Source organism: Schistocerca cancellata, chromosome 2 (genome assembly GCF_023864275.1).
Source record: "Schistocerca cancellata isolate TAMUIC-IGC-003103 chromosome 2, iqSchCanc2.1, whole genome shotgun sequence".
Taxonomy (NCBI): domain Eukaryota; kingdom Metazoa; phylum Arthropoda; class Insecta; order Orthoptera; family Acrididae; genus Schistocerca; species Schistocerca cancellata.
In genome coordinates, this window is record NC_064627.1 from 1,119,604,595 (window position 1) to 1,119,626,200 (window position 21,606).

The following is a 21,606-nucleotide window of genomic DNA, read 5'->3' on the forward strand; positions in this document are numbered from 1 at the left end:
TACTTCGACCATCATCAGTCATTTTGCTTCCAGGATATCAAAACTCCTTTACTATTTTAAGTGTCTCATTTCCTAATCTAATTTCCTCAGCATCACCTGATTGAATTCGACTACATTCCATTATCCTCGTTTTGCTTTTGTTGTAACTTCTTCTTATATCCTCCTTTCGAGACACTGTCCATTCCGTTCAACTGCTCTTCCACGCCCTTTGCTGTCTCTGACAGAATTACAATGTCATCGGCAAACCTCAAAGTTTTTATTTCTTCTCCATGGATTTTAATACCTACTCCGAATTTTTCTTTTGTTTCCTTTACTGCTTGCTCAATATACAGATTGAATAACATCGGGGATAGGCTACAACCTTGTCTCACTCCCTTCCCAACCACTGCTTTCGTTTCATGCCCCTCGACACTTATAACTGCCATCTGGTTTCTGTACAAATTGTAAATAGCCTTTCGCTGCCTGTATTTTACCCCTGCTACCTCCAGAATTGGAAAGAGAGTATTCCAGTCATCATCGTCAGAAGCTTTCTCTACGTGTACAAATGCTAGAAACGTAGGTTTCTTCTGTACTGTCTGACGTGTTACAACATTGCTACGACATCGAAACTGATCTTCCCCGAGATCGGCATCTACCAGTTTTTTCATTCGTCTGTAAAGAATTCGTTTAGTATTTTGCTGCCGTGCTGATAGTTCGGTGATTTTTATTGTGTTGGCAGAAGAGCCAACACCGTGTTGCTAGAGGAGGCCGAAATGCATGCGTTTAAGCTCACGCAGACTGGCGTGAGGTCTGGAACAATGTAAAGTAGTTGAGTCTAGTAAGAAAAGAACGTAGTTGCTGGAATACTTAACTTTAATATACACTCCTGGAAACTGAAAGAAGAACACCGTGAATTCATTGTCCCAGGAAGGGGAAACTTTATTGACACATTCCTGGGGTCAGATACATCACATGATCACACTGACAGAACCACAGGCACATAGACACAGGCAACAGAGCATGCACAATGTCGGCACTAGTACAGTGTATATCCACCTTTCGCAGCAATGCAGGCTGCTATTCTCCCATGGAGACGATCGTAGAGATGCTGGATGTAGTCCTGTGGAACGGCTTGCCATGCCATTTCCACCTGGCGCCTCAGTTGGACCAGCGTTCGTGCTGGACGTGCAGACCGCGTGAGAAGACGCTTCATCCAGTCCCAAACATGCTCAATGGGGGACAGATCCGGAGATCTTGCTGGCCAGGCTAGTTGACTTACACCTTCTAGAGCACGTTGGGTGGCACGGGATACATGCGGACGTGCATTGTCCTGTTGGAACAGCAAGTTCCCTTGCCGGTCTAGGAATGGTAGAACGATGGGTTCGATGACGGTTTGGATGTACGGTGCAGTATTCAGTGTCCCCTCGACGATCACCAGTGGTGTACGGCCAGTGTAGGAGATCGCTCCCCACACCATGATGCCGGGTCTTGGCCCTGTGTGCCTCGGTCGTATGCAGTCCCGATTGTGGCGCTCACCTGCACGGCGCCAAACACGCATACGACCATCATTGGCACCAAGGCAGAAGCGACTCTCATCGCTGAAGACGACACGTCTCCATTCGTCCCTCCATTCACGCCTGTCGCGACACCACTGGAGGCGGGCTGCACGATGTTGGGGCGTGAGCGGAAGACGGCCTAACGGTGTGCGGGACCGTAGCCCAGCTTCATGGAGACGGTTGCGAATGGTCCTCGCCGATACCCCAGGAGCAACAGTGTCCCTAATTTGCTGGGAAGTGGCGGTGCGGTCCCCTACGGCACTGTGTAGGATCCTACGGTCTTGGCGTGCATCCGTGCGTCGCTGCGGTCCGGTCCCAGGTCGACGGGCACGTGCACCTTCCGCCGACCACTGGCGACAACATCGATGTACTGTGGAGACCTCACGCCCCACGTGTTGAGCAATTCGGCGGTACGTCCACCCGGCCTCCCGCATGCCCACTATACGCCCTCGCTCAAAGTCCGTCAACTACACATACGGTTCACGTCCACGCTGTCGCGGCATGCTACCAGTGTTAAAGACTGCGATGGAGCTCCGTATGCCACGGCAAACTGGCTGACACTGACGGCGGCGGTGCACAAATGCTGCGCAGCTAGCGCCATTCGACGGCCAACACCGCGGTTCCTGGTGTGTCCGCTGTGCCGTGCGTGTGATCATTGCTTGTACAGCCCTCTCGCAGTGTCCGGAGCAAGTATGGTGGGTCTAACACACCGGTGTCAATGTGTTCTTTTTTCCATTTCCGGGAGTGTATAATGTGTGTACATCGCTCTTGACGGTATATGTTTTACAATCACAATATAAACTGGTAATCGCGCCTTGCTAGGTCGTAGCAAATGACGTAGCTGAAGTCTATGCTAACTATCGTCTCGACAAATGAGAGCGTATTTGTCAGTGTAGCTTCGCTAGCAAAGTCGTCTGTACAACTGGGGCGAGTGCTAGGAAGTGTCTCTAGACCTGCCGTGTGGCGGCGCTCGGTCTGCAATCACTGACAGTGGCGACACGTGGGTCCAACGTATACTAGCGGACCGCGGCCGATTTAAAGGCTACCACCTAGCAAGTGTGGTGTCTGGCGGTGACACCACAATTTTCTCATCTGTCAACACCTGCTTTGTTTTGAATTGGAATTATTATATTCTCCTTGAAGTGTGAGGGTATTTCGCCTGTCTCATACATCTTGCTCACCAGATGGTAGAGTTTTGTCAGGCCTGGCTCCCCCCAAGGCCGTCAGTAGTTCTAATGGAATGTTGTCTACTCCCGCGGCCTTGTTTCGGCTTAGGTCTTTCAGTGCTCTGTCAAACTCTTCACGCAGTATCATATCTCCCATTTCATCTTCATCTACATCTCGACTCTTATAACTGCCATTTGGTTTCTGTACGAGTTGTAAATAGCCTTTCGCTCCCTGTATTTTACACCTGCCACCTTCAGAATTCGAAAGAGAGTGTTCCAGTCAACGCTGTCTAAAGAGACAGAGGCATAGACGCACATCGTTCACTTATGCTATGCAATAACACGGAGGCTGCCAGACTTGGTAAGTCAGGTGCTTCGCTTACTCCTGCTGCTGTACTCGTCATTTGGTATTTGTGGTCAAGCAACGATAGACGATAACCTGTTGGTTACTATCGCTACTAATTTTAATTGTGGGACGTTTGTGAGGCATGGCCGGGTAGTTCCGTCTCGTTCCTTTGAAAAATATCCTGGTATTGTGTAGGGAAGACCCGTGTGGTAGGAAGAGCATCGTACTAGTGAGAGCGCAATTGCCATTAGCCTAATTGTGACAAGATGGTTGGCTGCATCAGTGGCACAAGCGCCGCACAGAGGGGCAGAACTGCGTGGACTCCATCTTACAAGGGAACCTCCCCATCGCACCCCCCTCAGATTTAATTACTAGTTGGCACAGTGGATAGGCCTTGACAAACTGAACACAGATCAATCGAGAAAACAGGAAGAAGTTGTGTGGAACTATGAAAAAAATAAGCAAAATATACAAACTGAGTAGTTCATGTGCAAGATAGGCAGCATCAAAGGCACAGTGGCTTCCGAAGCGCCGTGGTCCCGTGGTTAGCGTGAGCAGCTGCGAAACGGAAGGTTTTTGGTTCAAACCTGCCTCGAGTAAAAAATTTTTTATTTTCGGACTATTATCAAAGTTAAGGCACTCAAACGTAATCAACTTCGCTCTCCAAAATTCCAGGACATGTTCAGATTTGCTTGGACAGATGCAGGATTTGACGGTCTACACACGGAAAAATTTGAAAGCGTTAAAAACATATGTTTTGACAGAGCACAGGGAAAACTGTGCGACTGTGAAACTGTTGCAGCCATTTGTTGCAGTTCATGTGACAAACATGTTTTTCATCACTTTTTTGGGAGTGATTATCACATCCACAAGAAAACCTAAATCGGCAAGGTAGAAGAATCTTTTTACCCATTCGCCAAGTGTACAAGTTAGATGGGTCGACAACATATTCCTGTCAGGTGACGCACATGCCGTCACCAGTGTCGTATAGAATATATCAGACGTGTTGTCCTGCGGAGGAATCGGTTGACCTATGACCTTGCTAGCAAATGTTTTCGGTTCCCATTGGAGAGGCACGTCCTTTCGTCTACTAATCGCACGGTTTTGCGGTGCGGTCGCAAAACACAGACACTAAACTTATTACAGTGAACAGAGACGTCAATGAATGAACGGACAGATCACAACTTTACGAAAATAAATAAATTTTTCATTCGAAGGGAAGACTTGAACCAAGGACCTTTCACTCCGGAGCTGCTCACGCTAACCACGGGACCACGGCGCTCCTGAGCTCACAATATCCTTAATGTTGCATATCTTGCACATGGACTACTCAGTTCGTATATTTTGCTTATTTTTTTCGTAGTTCCACACATCTTCTTCCTGTTTTCTCGATTGATCTGTGTCCAGTTTTTCAAGGCCTATCCACTGTGCCAACTTATAACAAAATCTGAGGGGGGTGCGATGGGGAGGTTCCATTGTTAGTGGATTCTGAGGCGCACAGTACGGAAGTGGTAGGGGGTCTGTAAAAACAATGCAAAAATGGCTCAAGAATATTCGAGGGATGGAACTTAAATAGTGGCAACTATTTGTTTACAACCGATACAAAAGAGTTACATGTTTGTACCTGTTACTGTCCTTCAAAGTAGTCACCAGCGTTGCGTAGAGCCCTTTGCCAGCGTAGTATACCGTTAGCAGAGCCTGTTCTGTTGATGGTGCGAATGGAGCGGTCTCCTGCCTGTCGAATCTCTGGAACAGTTCTGAAGTGAATGCCACGAAGTGGTTCCTTCCTCCTCGGAATCAAATCAAGGTCACAATGACTTACGTCCGGGGAGTATGGTGGATGGTACAGTACTTCCCAGTCCCATCGACCGAAAAGAGCAGTGACAGCTTGAGCTATATGCACCCGCCATTGTCGTGCAAAATGATGGGTGGGTTGGGCAGAAAGTGTCGACGCTTCTTTCGCAAAGCTGGTCACAGGTGATGCTCCAGAGACGGTCTGCCATGGAGGAACGTAATGCGTTCGGATAACACCATCACAGTCGTACACGAGAATGACCATAACTTTAGACTGCTCCATTCGCACCATCAACAGAACAGGCTCTGCTAACGGTATACTACGCCTTCCACATCGCTGGCGACGAGTGCTACACAACGCTGGTGACTACTTTGAAGGACAATAACAGGTGCAAATGTGCAACTCTTTTGTATCGATTGTGAATAAATAGTTACCACTATTTAAGTGCCAACCCTAGTACATCATTTTTACCAGGACATTCTAGTTTCCTTAGTAGTGACAAACGTTCGCTTCCCCGCATTAGCCTTATGATTTTGACGAGTTATAGAATTCACAGGGTGACTAACAACACACATGAGTGGCTGCATTGCAGGTAATATCAGGTAGGTTACAGGTCGAAAAAATACGGAGGCTGACTACACTGCTAATGTGCAGGCAAGTCATAGATAGGACACGCCACACACACCTGCAATGCTATCGCTTACCACACCAGCTGGTCCAAGTGAGTAGGGATTGTGATTCATTGCATCTCCTGTGGGGACATTGATGTTAGTTCTCATTTTATTTTCTCCTTCATATAGGAGGCCTTTATGGAATGTTACAGAGTGATTTGTAGGGAAGACTGTGGCACTCCGACGGAAGGGTTTTGGTTTGCTGAGGGTCTGGATGCTGTTACCTGTCTAGTGCCAGAGTGGAGCACGGTGGAGGTGCCATTGCTAAATGGTGATGTTTTTCCTGGTACCGTGAGGTACCTTTATTGCCTTAAGAAAACGCTAAACGTGGAAGGATATAAATAAATTTTGCAGCGTTGTGTACTGTGTACAATAGAGGAGCAGTATGGAGATGATATTTTGTAAGTAGGCTGTTTATGTTTTCTTATTGGCAACGTTAAGTAGCGCTCGGTATGAAAATCACTGGCTGTGTTGTGTGCAGTCTGTAGCTAGTTTGCGTTGTTGTCTGCCATTGTAGTGTTGGGCAGCGGCAACTGGATGTGAACAGCGCGTAGCGTTGCGCAGTTGGAGGTGAGCCGCCAGCCGTGGTGGATGTGGGGAGAGAGATGGGGGAGTTTTGAAATTTGTAAGACTGGATGTCAGTTATGAATATTAAGGTAAATACATTGTTTGTTCTCTATTAAAATCTTTCATTTGCTAACTATGCCTACTAGTAGTTAGTGCCTTCCGTAGTTCGAATCTGTTATTTAGCTGGCAGTAGTGGCGCTCGCTGTATTGCAGTAGTTCGAGTAACGGAGATTTTTGGTGAGATAAGTGATTTGTGAAAGGTATAGATTAATGTTAGTCAGGGCCATTCTTTTGTAGGGATTTTTGAAAGTCAGATTGCGTTGCGCTATTATGACTTTTGATGAATATTAAGGTAAATACATTGTTTGTTCTCTATTAAAATCTTTCATTTGCTAACTATGCCTACTAGTAGTTAGTGCCTTCTGTAGTTTGAATCTTTTATTTAGCTGGCAGTAGTGGCGCTCGCTGTATTGCAGTAGTTCGAGTAACGGAGATTTTTGGTGAGGCAAGTGATTTGTGAAAGGTATAGATTAATGTTAGTCAGGGCCATTCTTTTGTAGGGATTTTTGAAAGTCAGATTGCGTTGCGCTAAAAAAAAATATTGTGTGTCAGTTTAAGCACAATCATGTATAATTTGTTCTAAGAGGAAGTTTCGATGTCAATTATGAATATTAAGGTAAATACATTGTTTGTTCTCTATTAAAATCTTTCATTTGCTAACTATGCCTACTAGTAGTTAGTGCCTTCCGTAGTTTGAATCTGTTATTTAGCTGGCAGTAGTGGCGCTCGCTGTATTGCAGTAGTTCGAGTAACGGAGATTTTTGGTGAGGCAAGTGATTTGTGAAAGGTATAGATTAATGTTAGTCAGGGCCATTCTTTTGTAGGGATTTTTGAAAGTCAGATTGCGTTGCGCTAAAAAAAAATATTGTGTGTCAGTTTAAGCACAGTCGTGTATAATTGTTATAAGGGGACGTTTCAATTTATATCCTCATGACAAAACACCCTATGACAAAACATCATCAGTGAGGCAGTGGTCTATGGACAATTTCTTGAAATGGACTGGCCTCCCAAGAGTCCCACCTGAACCCATTGGATTAACTCTGGGGTGGGTAAGGATGTGGTCTTCGCAGCCGGCAACGGAGCCCACCATCAATACCCGGTTTCAGCTGCTGTAGAGGAACGAGCTGCGATTTCTCAACATACATTCAGTCATCCGAAAGTGTCCCCAGCAAAGTTCAAGCAGTCATAAATGCTAAGGATGGATGTGTCCGATATTAATATCCATTAACAGACGTCCGGACACGTTTGATCAGGTAGTGCAGATGATACAGGTTTCACCCGTTACTGTAGCACGGTGGAGCGCTTCTGAAATGCTCACGTGTTTTTGGTGACAATCCCGGAGAGGTCGGCCTGCTGCGGGTCGAAGACGGAGGTGACTCCGGCGGCGTAGAGCGCGCCGGCCACGCTGGAGAAGCCCTCGAGGCGCATGCGCGGCACCAGGTAGGGCAGCTCCGTGGGGCGCGCCGACGCCAGCAGCCGCAGCAGCGTCTCCGGAGGCAGCTGCGACTCCAGCCGCGACAGGCCCTGCACGCCGGGCTCGTCCGGCAGCAGCAGGAACATGGCGAACGACTCGTCCTTGTACGGCAGCCCCAGCACCTGCGACCGGCAACACGCGTGTAGAGCAAGGCTGCTCTTGTAGGAAAGCACCGGGTGGTTTTAAGGGGCTCCGGAAAGGCTCAAAATCATGAAAAGTTCAATTTTTACTTTTTTGCGTTTTCTGAATCTGCAGACTATTACCTTTTAATAGATATATAATTTATTCAATTCCGAACTCTACAACTATTTTTAAATTTTTTTTGAAATGTGTTCTACATGGGCGTGACCCACTGTGGCGCTGTTAAACTGCTGTCAAATGGTATTATTATTAACGTCCGTGTTCATCAGGTACATTTTAGTGATGTGAGATAAAGTATGTGTTGTGGCTAACCTATTTTCAGAGACTTAGCAGCACCTGAACTGTTGAAAACGTGTATTCACGGAAAAACTCAAAACCACAATGAAAGTGTAAATAGTGTTATATGGTCGAGAATCCCCAAGACTGTATTTGTTGGAATAGAAACACTTCACTTTGGTGTGTATGATGCTGTTGCGACTTTCAATAATGGCAACATTGTAAGGTGCAAGGTATTTAGAAATATGGGAATGAAGATAGGTTCTAACATGGTACGAGCGATGCTTGCTTTAGACAAGGAACGCCTTCGGGCTGCAGACAGGGCTGTAAAGAGTCTAGAAATACAAGCAAGAGTAAACAGGAGGAGGAACAAGAGGAAGCTAGAGGAGGAGTTTGCAGAGGATGAAGATAATCCATCCTATGGACCTGGAATGCACTAAAAAGTTAATCCAATCTTTGTCGCTCGATTCCCAAAACTTTTATTTTCTCATACTAATTACATGTTTTCTAAGGATCTTCCAAACATATTTGTTTCAAACTTTCAGTAAATGTTACACAGTACCTTCTGCATAATTTAACACAGCCTTTTTCCAAAAAACTGTATATTTTTGAATATATAAATAAAAAATTGCAAAAAAATGTTGTGAATTTTCATTACAATTGAAAAAAAATCATCTTTAATAACTGAACTAAAATATTGTAAAATCCCTGCGTTAAGTTGTAGCCCATATTCCAATAAATAATCTGTAAAAAGTTCAACTTCCTACCTCAAATACTTTGTGAGGAAAGATGTAATTTATAAGCGTTATTTTAACATTGCAAGTATAGGGCGTTCCGGAGCCCCTTAATTAAATTGCAGCCGCCCACAAAGGTCCAGTGTGGCCTGCGATTATCGTGCGAAAGTTGGTAGATATCCCAATGCGTTAATGCGGAACCGATCTACACTGGAAAATATTAGCTCCAGTTTTGGCCACCAGGTACCAGGTACAAAACGACACGAATTAGAAAATAAATAATTCTGTAAATAAGTTATACACAACTGCAACCAGTCACTTTTTCAATAATAATGCTTTATTACATTAACCGGTTTTCGAACCCTTTCAGGTTCATCTTCAGATGATTTCGGGAGGATCCGGGAAGTTACATCATTACTGGTAGTAGCATAATGCTGGGTGCTGGTTCTATGGCAGAAAGATGGGTCACACTTTAATGTATCGCACATACATGAAAGTGTGACCCATCTTTCTGCCATAGAACCAGCACCCAGCATTATGCTACTACCAGTAATGATGTAACTTCCCGGATCCTCCCGAAATCATCTGAAGATGAACCTGAAAGGGTTCGAAAACCGGTTAATGTAATAAAGCATTATTATTGAAAAAGTGACTGGTTGCAGTTGTGTATAACTTATTTACATTAATATACAGTCACGGTTCTAGAATATCTGTAATGGATAAGCATAATAAATAATTCATTTAGAACATTCTAGGTGCCATACATGATAACTAACAGATTCTAAGTGTCACTTAGGAACTTTTTCTTTGAAGTGCCATACATACTGAGACACTATGTTTTATTTTTGATAATACAACTACAGAAAAACAGCAATACTGTTCTAACTAGTAGAATTGTAATCGAGTGTATCATTTTTTTTTTTTTTTTTACAAAAGGAAAACAAAATTTAACAGAAAAACTCTCATTACTGGCTTCTGATTTTTACACAACTTCGTTCTTGGGATGAGATGTTACGAAGTTTACTGTAGAGCTCCCTACGCTGTTGAGGAAACCATGGCAACATCTACAACAGGTATTTTTCGTTTGCATCTGATAAACATGGTTGGTCTTTCAGATGAAATACAGCATGACATACGTCAGCCAGGATCATCCCCTTTTTCAATACGTTGACATTTTCCCGTTCTTCTGTTTCAGTGTAATAATTCTAAATAACTATTTGGAAAGGACGAGTATGGGACTCTTCAATCCTACTCCATTTGGAGATCTTACACGCCTATATTGACAATGTTTCAGCACCAACTTTAAAATCTAAGATGTCAGTTATACTAATTGGAGTTACATGGAATAGGTTTATACACTCCTGGAAATTGAAATAAGAACACCGTGAATTCATTGTCCCAGGAAGGGGAAACTTTATTGACACATTCCTGGGGTCAGATACATCACATGATCACACTGACAGAACCACAGGCACATAGACACAGGCAACAGAGCATGCACAATGTCGGCACTAGTACAGTGTATATCCACCTTTCGCAGCAATGCAGGCTGCTATTCTCCCATGGAGACGATCGTAGAGATGCTGGATGTAGTCCTGTGGAACGGCTTGCCATGCTATTTCCACCTGGCGCCTCAGTTGGACCAGCGTTCGTGCTGGACGTGCAGACCGCGTGAGACGACGCTTCATCCAGTCCCAAACATGCTCAATGGGGGACAGATCCGGAGATCTTGCTGGCCAGGGTAGTTGACTTACACCTTCTAGAGCACGTTGGGTGGCACGAGATACATGCGGACGTGCATTGTCCTGTTGGAACAGCAAGTTCCCTTGCCGGTCTAGGAATGGTAGAACGATGGGTTCGATGACGGTTTGGATGTACCGTGCACTATTCAGTGTCCCCTCGACGATCACCAGTGGTGTACGGCCAGTGTAGGAGATCGCTCCCCACACCATGATGCCGGGTGTTGGCCCTGTGTGCCTCGGTCGTATGCAGTCCTGATTGTGGCGCTCACCTGCACGGCGCCAAACACGCATACGACCATCATTGGCACCAAGGCAGAAGCGACTCTCATCGCTGAAGACGACACGTCTCCATTCGTCCCTCCATTCACGCCTGTCGCGACACCACTGGAGGCGGGCTGCACGATGTTGGGGCGTGAGCGGAAGACGGCCTAACGGTGTGCGGGACCGTAGCCCAGCTTCATGGAGACGGTTGCGAATGGTCCTCGCCGATACCCCAGGAGCAACAGTGTCCCTAATTTGCTGGGAAGTGGCGGTGCGGTCCCCTACGGCACTGCGTAGGATCCTACGGTCTTGGCGTGCATCCGTGCGTCGCTGCGGTCCGGTCCCAGGTCGGCGGGCACGTGCACCTTCCGCCGACCACTGGCGACAACATCGATGTACTGTGGAGACCTCACGCCCCACGTGTTGAGCAATTCGGCGGTACGTCCACCCGGCCTCCCGCATGCCCACTATACGCCCTCGCTCAAAGTCCGTCAACTGCACATACGGTTCACGTCCACGCTGTCGCGGCATGCTACCAGTGTTAAAAGACTGCGATGGAGCTCCGTATGCCACGGCAAACTGGCTGACACTGACGGCGGCGGTGCACAAATGCTGCGCAGCTAGCGCCATTCGACGGCCAACACCGCGGTTCCTGGTGTGTCCGCTGTGCCGTGCGTGTGATCATTGCTTGTACAGCCCTCTCGCAGTGTCCGGAGCAAGTATGGGGGGTCTGACACACCGGTGTCAATGTGTTCTTTTTTCCTTTTCCAGGAGTGTATTTGGAATGGACGAGTATGGGACTCTTCAATCCTACTCCATTTGGAGATCTTACACGCCTGTATTGACGATGTTTCAGCACTAACTTTAAAATCTAAGAAGACAGTTATACGAATTGGAGTTACATGGAATAGGTTTATAGTTCAAACTGACTTGAAATGTTGTGTAAACCCTGTGGAACAGAACCTCTGAGGCGCGCTGCTCGGCACAACGGGCGTGCACCAACTAGTAATTAATCTTTGAAACATTCTCTCCATGAACAAGTTAGGGACATGCAACAAAGTACCGTGAACACAATAGCACTGAAATACATTTTCTGAAAAAAAAAGCTCTTACAAGGTTTAACAGTTTCAATCTTCAGAGGAAAAGAATAAGGAAAAAAGTCCAGTAAACATCGGCTCTGAAAGCCATACCTTAAGAGCTATAAGCCTTTGGTTATCTTCGCAACTGTGAAATGCATCTCTTGTAACGAACGAGTGTTCATGGCTGTTAAGATATGCATTTCAGAGACAATGTTTACTGGACACTATTTCTTTATTTTGGTGCATACTACTTCAAAAAAATGGAAAGCAAAGAGTTTACAGTAAAGAGATCTATTTCACATTATCGAAGATGCACAAGTGTTCATAGCTTATAAGTATACATTTTAGACACCGTGTTTACTTGACTTTTTTTCTTGCTGTTATCCATACTGCCATCTCTGTAGGTTTGTCGGAGGAGTCCTGCTTCACCCGATATACGGAGGGTGTCTCTCTCGTAAAAACCATCAGACACATTTTCTCCGAAGCTTCCGCAGTTATCTGCAGTTTCGATTTTGGAATGTGTAGGTGGAGTCAGCCCAAATGACTATTGCTCATATCGTCCGTCAAGCAAAGCTCTGTGTCGACGGAAATGCTGGATTTTTCGACCTTACAGCACCTCCTGGCCCTCGCTAACTGCTACCGGCTGCTCAGTCGCTGATAAAGTTATATATATATATATATATATATATATATATATATATATATATATATATATATATATTGAAACGGCTCAGCCAGAGCCGTTTCATGAATCTTGCATTAATGACGCGTCTTGCATGCTTGTAGTACCGATTTTATGTCTCACTACACTGTCAAGTTCATAATCAGCCTCTGGAGGAATATGAGCTAATGTGTACATTTATTTCGTTTCTGTATATCGTTCCCACTACCCATTTATTCCATGAAAGACATTGAATGAATAAACGCGTGTTTGCAAGTGGGTTTCAGATGTTTTTGCGGACGGTCAGGGTTAGTAAACGTAACCTGTAGCCGTTGCCAACTTAACCCTGTGAGGAGGTAAAGCATAGAATGAAATGCAGTGGACAAGTCCAAAGATAAATGCTAGCTCTGAAAATTGTTGCAGTGGATCCGTCTCCTCCCCCTATCTGAAAAGAAGAACCATTTCGGCCAAGCGCTACGTTTCGTCACTCTTGTGGCGGGCTGCGAACAGACATTCTCTCTTCAGCTGTCTTGTTCGGTTGTGGAATCAGGCATTTGAATGCAACAGTGTAGCTTATAGCAGTGTTTAACCTACTCTCTTTCAGCTCCCTTACTTTAGAAAAACGTTTTGTGATCCCTTTTCTGGTTTTTGTTAATTGATTTAGTGTTGTGAGGGCGTTTGGATGGGAGCATACTTTATTCACATCAGGGATATCACCACGCTTGTCCTGAGTTCGATGCATCAGGTATCGTGAACTCTTCCCCTTTACTAATTTTACTGTCTATTTATCCAAGTATTGTGTGGGGAATATTGATGTTAAATTTAGTTATATTTCAACTGGTGAACCTTTGGGACTGATACCACCATCATTGTCCATTATCCATTATTTGCGATTCTATAGTTTTCAGTTATCATGGCCATGCTTCTTGTAGAACGTGAAATTCTGTACCTAACCAATTCTTGGACGCCTGGACAATTATTCCACCCTGATTATTTTTGATTTTTAACAAAACATTTGCGACCAAGCATCTCTGACGCGATACTGCCCACTGCCCTCTCTGTTCATTCTTTGATTGCGTCAATGCAAGTGAATTTAAATGATTTTTTGCCCAACAGCCTGGAACCTTGATATCTCAACTGCTAGGTCGATTCTTCCACTCACAATGATCAATGTATAGTCATTATTGCATCGTTATATATGCTAAGGAACTCCCTAATGAATAAGAATTTTCGAATTGGAACCATAGGCTACATCGTGTGCTACTGTTTACGCATTGAATACCTTGTCTGACAAATGTGCTTTGATGTGCTGTCAGTGGCACTGCGATGTTTTGCCTTGGCTAAACTGTCATCATTCATGATAAAAGGATTTCCCGTCTCTTTAAATGGTTTTGTTACCAAGCACACCGTCTCCCTTCCAGCCACAAATGATTACCAAATTATGAGAATATTTAGTTCAAACAACAATTTGTTTCTTTTAGTTAATACCTTTACACTCTGTTTGCACGGTTTTGCAGACTCACTTGTGTATTATTTATTACAGGTAGCTTGCCATCTGCAACCAAACGATGTTGATAGTAAATTTTGTTGGGAGTTAACCTATCATTTTATGGTTAAAGCGTAATTTAATTCCTCGCGATATTTCGCACCTATATTAATTTTTACTTACGTTTTTGTGTGGCAAGCCCTATTCTCTCAGCAGATGCTGGGACTTCTGATATGTCTAGATAAGATTCTGACAGGTGACATGTACGTAACCATCCTGTATGATCAGTTGCATCCATTCATGTCCACTGTGCATTCCGACGGACTTAGGCAATTCCAGAAGGACAATGCGACACACCACACGTCCAGAATTGCTACAGAGTGGCTCCAAGAACGCTATTCTGAGTTTAAACACTTCCGCTGGCCACCCCAGACATGAACATTATTGAGCATATGTGGGATGCCTTGCAACGTGTTGTTCAGAAGAGATCTCCAACCCCTCGTACTCTTCCGGATTTGTGGACAGCCCTGCAGGATTCATGGTGTCAATTCCCTCCAGCTCTACTTCAGACATTAGTCGAGTCCATGCCACGTCGTATTGCGGCACTTCTGCGTCCTCACAGGGGCCCTACATTATATTAGGCAGGTGTACCAGTTTCTTTGGCTCTTCAGAGTATAAAACCATAGCAACCGCAGTAAAAACACACGAAACAAAATTGCTACGAACTTGTGCACCATCCTAACTGAGCCGTGGTAAAATTTGCTGTTTTGAAGAGCGCGCCGTAGCACGTAGTGCGAAGCAGTCGCCCTCCGTTTCTGGCGGTGGCGCCGCTGTGGCAATCGCATCTTTGGTGTGTCCCTCTGTTGGGAAAGGGGAAAGGTTGTCTGTTCACGTGCATTTCAGGGGCGCTATGAGCTCGCCATGGAGGGAGTTGAAGGGTCAGTCTGGGTCAGTCTCTCGTCTCCAGCTTGCTCGTCTGTCTCTCGTCCGCATTTGTTAGGCACTTAGTGTTTGTCTTGTAAGTAGGCTGTTTATGTTTTCTTTATGTAAGTAGGCTGTTTATGTTTTCTTTATGTAAGTAGGCTGTTTAGGTTCTTATATTGGTAACGCCGCCGCCACGTAGCGCTCTCTGTATGAAAATCACTGGCTGTGCTGTGTGCAGTCTGTGGCTAGTTTGCATTGTTGTCTGCCATTGTAGAGCGGCAGCTGGATGTGAACAGCGCGTAGCGTTGCGCAGTTAGAGGTGAGCCGCCAGCAGTGGTGGATGTGAGGAGAGAGATGGCGGAGTTTTGAAATTACATATATTATGACTTGTGATGATATTAAGGTAAATACATTGTTTGTTCTCTATTAAAATCTTTTATTTGCTAACTATCCCTATCAGTAGTTAGTGCCTTCAGTAGTTTGAATCTTTTATTTAGCTGGCAGTAGCGGCGCTCGCTGTATTGCAGTAGTTCGAGTAATGAAGATTTTTGTGAGGTAAGTGATTTCTGAAAGGTATAGTTTAATGTTACTCAGGGCCATTCTTTTGCAGGGATCTTTGATAGTCAGATTGCGTTGCGCTAAAATTATTGTGTGTCAGTTTAAGCACAGTCTTGTATAAGTTGTTCAAAGGGGACGTTTCATATGTCGACCCTTAGCCTAGGATACCTCACTGGAATCTTCTGATTTTTTCTTGTAGTTTGTGTAATTAGTGTAGCTTTTGTTTATTGCTAGCGCGTAATTATAGAGAGAATTTCCTTTGTAGTTGTAGTTTTTCATTGTTGTACTGTAAAACAGTTGTGGCATGCAGGTAGATTTGCACCAAGTATTTCGCAGCTACGCTTGAAATTAACTAGATATTATGTTCAGTGCTATGTTAATGTGTTCTCTTATTTTTGCACTTCAAATTGTGCTTTTCTGTGTTATCGTGTGAAATATTGTGACAATAATGGCGTGTGAAAAACGTAACACTAGGCTCCAAAGCAAACTGAAAAATAATAGTGACGACGACCGTAGCTTATCAGCACCACTGTGTAGTGAATTAACAGACATTCGAAGTAGTAATTTGGTAACTGTGCATAGGGAAATGGAGCGGGCGGCAAACAATGGCGTAGGCAGTGAAACAATTAGTAAACAGGGAAGCATTATCGATCGATCGGTCGGCAACAGCTCGCCTCAGGAATCCGAAATGACAGAACACAATACTGCAAATACTGTAGACTTCGGTTTTGGGTCCTCACCGTTTTCTCAAATGAGTCAAGACACATTTTCAGCTTGTCAAAATGTGAATGTTGCCGGTGCAAATGCACTGCCGAAAAGCGTAGAGGAACAGATTCCAGACACTAATGCATTGTTATTACAACTAATGCAACAAATGGAACAAAATCAGAGACAAACACAGCAACAGTTAGACACAATGGGACAAAATCTTCAAAAGTTAGACACAGTGGAACAAAATCTTAAAAAGTTAGACACCACACTTGAACAAACACGTGAAGATTTAACTACTGAGTTACATAACATTGAATCAAAATGTCAAAAAGTCTGTAACGACGTAAAAACACAAATTTGTGAGCATTTTCAACCTATTTTTTCTCGGCATGAAAATGCATTACAGAATCACGAAGCAGCCATAAAAGAACTGCAAACTATTGTTCATGAAAATCATGAGACCTTGCAAGCTAAAATTGACTCAGTTGCATCTACCGATTCGGTTACGCAACTTGCAAAAACTCAAGAAAACTTAAAGGACACAGTAGATTCGATTTCAACATAAATGGACACTCTGAAACTTGGTTCAGAAAAACACACTGAGGAAATGTGTTCACTATCGGAGAAAGTAGCCGACCTTTCGTATCAGGTCACTAACTTATCTACAAAAGTAGATGATGATCTGAATGACACAAGACCTGTAGCCTTTACTGACACAGAAGAGTATGAACAAATAAGAAAATTCAAACAAAATAAAAATCAAATCAATACACAGTACAAAAGAGAAATTCAGGAAGTACAAGATCAGTTCACGCAGGTGATACAAGAATTACATATTTCAGAGGACACTCGCGCTCCAACACGGAAAGAGGAACTTAGAAATACGGAAAAGCCACAAAATAATAACACAGGGCATTTCGGTAATTATGAAAGGAAATGGCAAGGTGGACCGAATTTTGAGATGGAACCGCCGACACGACGTAACAATGACCGATATGCTACTCGCCGACATGATGACTTTGACTATAAGCTGTTCATTACTACACGTAAATTCAAAACATTTAAGAAATCTGCCAACGACATTCATCCACAAGCATGGCTCCAGCAATTCTCTCATTGTTTTCCTCCCAACTGGTCATTAGAACACAGATTAGAATTTATGTGTGGCTACTTGGAGAATGAACCAGCTGTAAGACTGCGTTCGGTCATTCATGATTGCCACAGTGAAGGAGAATTTTACCATGCCTTCCTCTCAGCAAATTGGTCTCAAGCCACACAAGACTGAGTAAAACATAGCATCATGATGATGAAACACTTTGAACAATCTGAATTTTCCAGTCTTGTCAAATATTTTGAAGACATGTTGCACAAGAATCAGTACCTGTCAAAGCCATACAGCCCCTCAGAACTCATCCACATTTGCTTAATCAAATTACCTGAACATTTACGGCATATTATTTTGGCAGGACGTTGCAAAGACGACATTGAAGCTTTTCAGGGACTCTTACAAGAATTAGAAATTGACACAGACAGTCGCGGGATGCGAAAACGGGAAAACAATCACTACAGGGCACATCCGTCACAATTCCGTGACAAGAGAAACAATAACTGGACACGACGTGACCAAAACAGACACCACCCATATGACAACCACTGGCAGAGTAATAATAGTCACAGAGAAAGATCGCACTTCCATAGTAATGAATATGACAGAGACAATCATAGAAACAGACAACATGGCAACCAGAACTATTATTATCACGGGAGACAGAATAACTTCAGACACAACGGTCCACCGTGCAGTGATAATTCAGGGAGAAATTCTCCACCATGTGACTGACACGAAAGAAACTGTGTAAACTACCGACAAAACGACAGACCTGAATTCCATCGGAACTGGCGAGCTTTAAACAGAGCAGAGCACTCTCGTCACGGTGAATTTGTGGAAGTTAGGTCTCCAAATCCCAATAACAACGCACGCCAACAAAGAAACAGACAATGACTCGCACTGCAGGCAGCCACTTGCGCCCGCTGGCTCAGGGAAAAATAACATTGACGCTAACCTTGAGCAAAATTCCCGTATTCTTTACCGACGTATACCACATGATAATTGCGTTAAAGTTGAAACTCTGCGCACTAGGAAGAGTAAAGGTTTACACCACATTTCACATGTAAAACCGTTTATTGAAAGATAATCAGCTTTTTAACTTTGTCTTTGCCATAAAACCTTTCACTTCACGCTACTTGTACAATTTGTCACACTGAGAAACTGTTACCATGCAACAATGTTTAAAGTTAAATATCCAGTCAAGAACCAAGAGAACTTTTTCAAACAGAAATTACGAATGCATTGTTATTGCGAACAGACGACACAGTGTTATTGTGTGTGAACATTCTTGCTTGTTAGTTGCACGATTACGTAACGACTATAAGGCTCACATACTTAGAACATTTACCAGTACTGCTAATGAGATTTTAATGCAACATTTTGGTTTACTTGAAAATACATTCTGAATTAAAGTACTTTCTGAGAGATACCAGATGACACAGTGGTTAGTTAATGTGACAGCTACACGATTATATCACGACATTACTAATGTGTGACACAATTTACATTGTTGCTTTTGCGGTGTATCTGTTTTATATCTGCACAGTTTTTCTGAATTATTCTGGAAAGTAAAACATGTTTTAGTAGTAACTTTTGTGGTATAGCTACAACGAGACAGCGTTTTCTGTAGCACAACAATACGTTACAGCACAGTACTTTCTTCATCACGGCAATAAGCGTAATAAGTAAGATATCTATACGCAAAGCATTTCACTTTTGTTTATCATGAGGTAAGTACATTGGCTTCTGCAGAACTTAGCTTTTGGAGGACGATAATTACGACACTTCCACAGAGATTATCTTACAACAAGATGCACATTTAGCGCTACAGGACACGCATTTGAGTGCTTAATTTTGTACTTAAACCATTTATTTTTCTAGATTTTTGAAATACAAACAAAGTTTTCTGTGATACATTTCATTCAATTGCTGTAATCTGTAACACCTGAGGGTATAATTACATTAATCCTCAGGGGGGTACATGCTTACTTTGTGTACCATGTGTTTGGCAAGCACAAGGAGCCCTAGCTAATATGGTATTTGCTTATACAATTTAACACATCGGTACCATATTTCTCTAACAAATAAATTACACAGCTATCTGATCATTTAACAGAGAAACAAACATCTTTTTACTACGTCAGTGACACATGTTTACGCAATTACAGAGTTGGATTACTTCACACTTAAGAAATTGTATTTTGTCTGTACTTTGTGCACTGTTCATATTTTTTTGGAACCATTGTGATACTATGAGAGCTTTGAATGATGTATTTGGTATGGGATCATGATTTTTAAAGAACGTTTGAGGTAGATGACACTTTTGATATGAGCAGAGAATTTTTTTAGGTTTTGAAATTATTGGAGGAAGCTGCGACGATTTTGAGAATTGACTGAGATGTTATGATATTTTTACGATGATGATGTGTATTATGCTGTTGAGGTATGTTTATGTCAATAAGATGATGCTACCATATATGAGGAATGTGATTACGTGTTTATATGTATATGAATAATGAATAGAAGTTAGGGACTCTTGACTTGTGAAAAAGGATGTTGGAAACCAAGAATCGTACTTTAAGAGTTATGAAATGTGTGTAAATGCGTGGATGTATCACAATGCTGGCGAAAATTTTTTTGGACACTGTTATATTCATAGGATTTTGTTTCTACACACTTGTGACATAAATTTTCGACCTGTGAAATTTTCATGAGACTGTCACTGTAGGGGAAACTGGTGTCGTAAATATTTCTGTAAGAAAGTTAAGTGACCACCTGCACGTAATGCGTCGTCAAACACCTGGAGAACAAGCCATTAGGGTGTGCCTTTCCGGAAGCACAGGTAGAAAAAAAAAAGAAAAAAGGCAGGCCTTTATCCTCGCCATTGACATTCCTTTAGAGAAAATATTGCAAATGCGACACCCTCATTACTTCCATTAACCTTGCTATTGACATTCCTTTGTAGAAAGCATCGCAAATATTACACGCTCATTACCTGAAAAGATATGATTACTCGTACTTTGTGCTAATTACTGAAATGCTTATGAATTAATGGGAAATATTCGTACATCTGCACACCTGATTATGACAAGTGTCTTTCTACGAGATTTGAGAGCTACTGACTTACGAAATGCCACATGACTATTGAATGATATTTTTATGCTTTGGTTTGCGTAATTGCTTATTTCATTTGATATCTGGTTTCCAGCTGTGTTGCAGCATTGCTTTTATAAAATAAAATGCATTTGCTAATGTGAACACTTTCTGTCAACAGATCTATTAAATAATTATTTTATGATCCACAGTCTTTAAAAAAGGAGCACTTGGAAAGGAAAGAACAATAAGAAGGAACCAATAACAGTAACACATAATTTTCTTTTCAAGTACATGGTAATATTTTTTTTTACAATAAATTGTTGTGGTGCACCACTTTAATTACATAGACATTAAGATGTGAATATACATTTCCCTTATCTACATTGTTGTTTTTACTGTAATATTTTTTCTGCTTGAGCTATGTCATGTTTAGATATAAGTTATTTCTGCTGCTGTTTGCCAGGCATAGTGCTACTCAATTTCACTTTGTATTACCCTGTTAAGCTAGTTTTACTATTGATTTATTTTTATTGTTGCTGCACATTGGCTCATATTATTTGTAATGTTGCATTGCTTGGTAATTTAGATTTACTGTAGCTTGCTTTGCGATTTTCCATTTTTTTTCATTGCTGTTTATATTAAGTGTTTTATGTGCTGCTGCATTGCCTCGTCCCTTAGTTTAGCATCTGAGCTCAGTAGATTTAAGTTAGCTTAAGAGGGGGTAGCCTATAAGAGAATGAGTTGCAATGAATTGGAAGAAATGTATTGAGAAGTTATACGAAAAAAGTACAGAAAGCAGGTATAGGTAGGACTTTTGGGAATAATGATGAATGAAGGGAGATCTCCAAGAAGCAAAGAAAGTTTTGTTTGCCAAATACTGCAGTAAAACAAACCCTGTCCTTTCCTTTTGTGTCATCCCTCTATATGTTTGTATTTGTGTTTTTCCTGTCTTTATGTGTTTAGCTGATGAGAGCTATGTTGTAGAATTTTTCTAATACTCTGTTATTTACTTTGTAAAGATGCTTAGACATTATTTATTCTGTTTTGTTTTAATGCTCATGTGTGAAGTTGATGTTTCGCAAGTTATTCTGATCTTTTATGTATTTACTTATGTCATAATTCCTGTAACACTGATGTATATGTTTATTTCTATTGTTTTGTAGAGCCTATATTACTACAAATGTTATCTGTACTGCTATGTTTTTAATGATGTAT

The 21,606-nt window shown here is 42.7% G+C and overlaps 1 protein-coding gene across 2 annotated transcripts in view; it reads right to left on the minus strand.

Moving 5' to 3' along the window:
* The window catches only part of LOC126150074 (serine protease inhibitor-like), a 184,748-nt gene that overhangs the window by 18,299 nt on the left and 144,843 nt on the right, over positions 1–21,606 (minus strand). For both annotated transcript variants that reach the window (XM_049915851.1, XM_049915852.1), the window contains exon 4: positions 7,459–7,736. In XM_049915851.1, the coding sequence (XP_049771808.1) occupies positions 7,459–7,736 (278 nt within the window). The remainder of the gene's footprint in view (positions 1–7,458; positions 7,737–21,606) is intronic.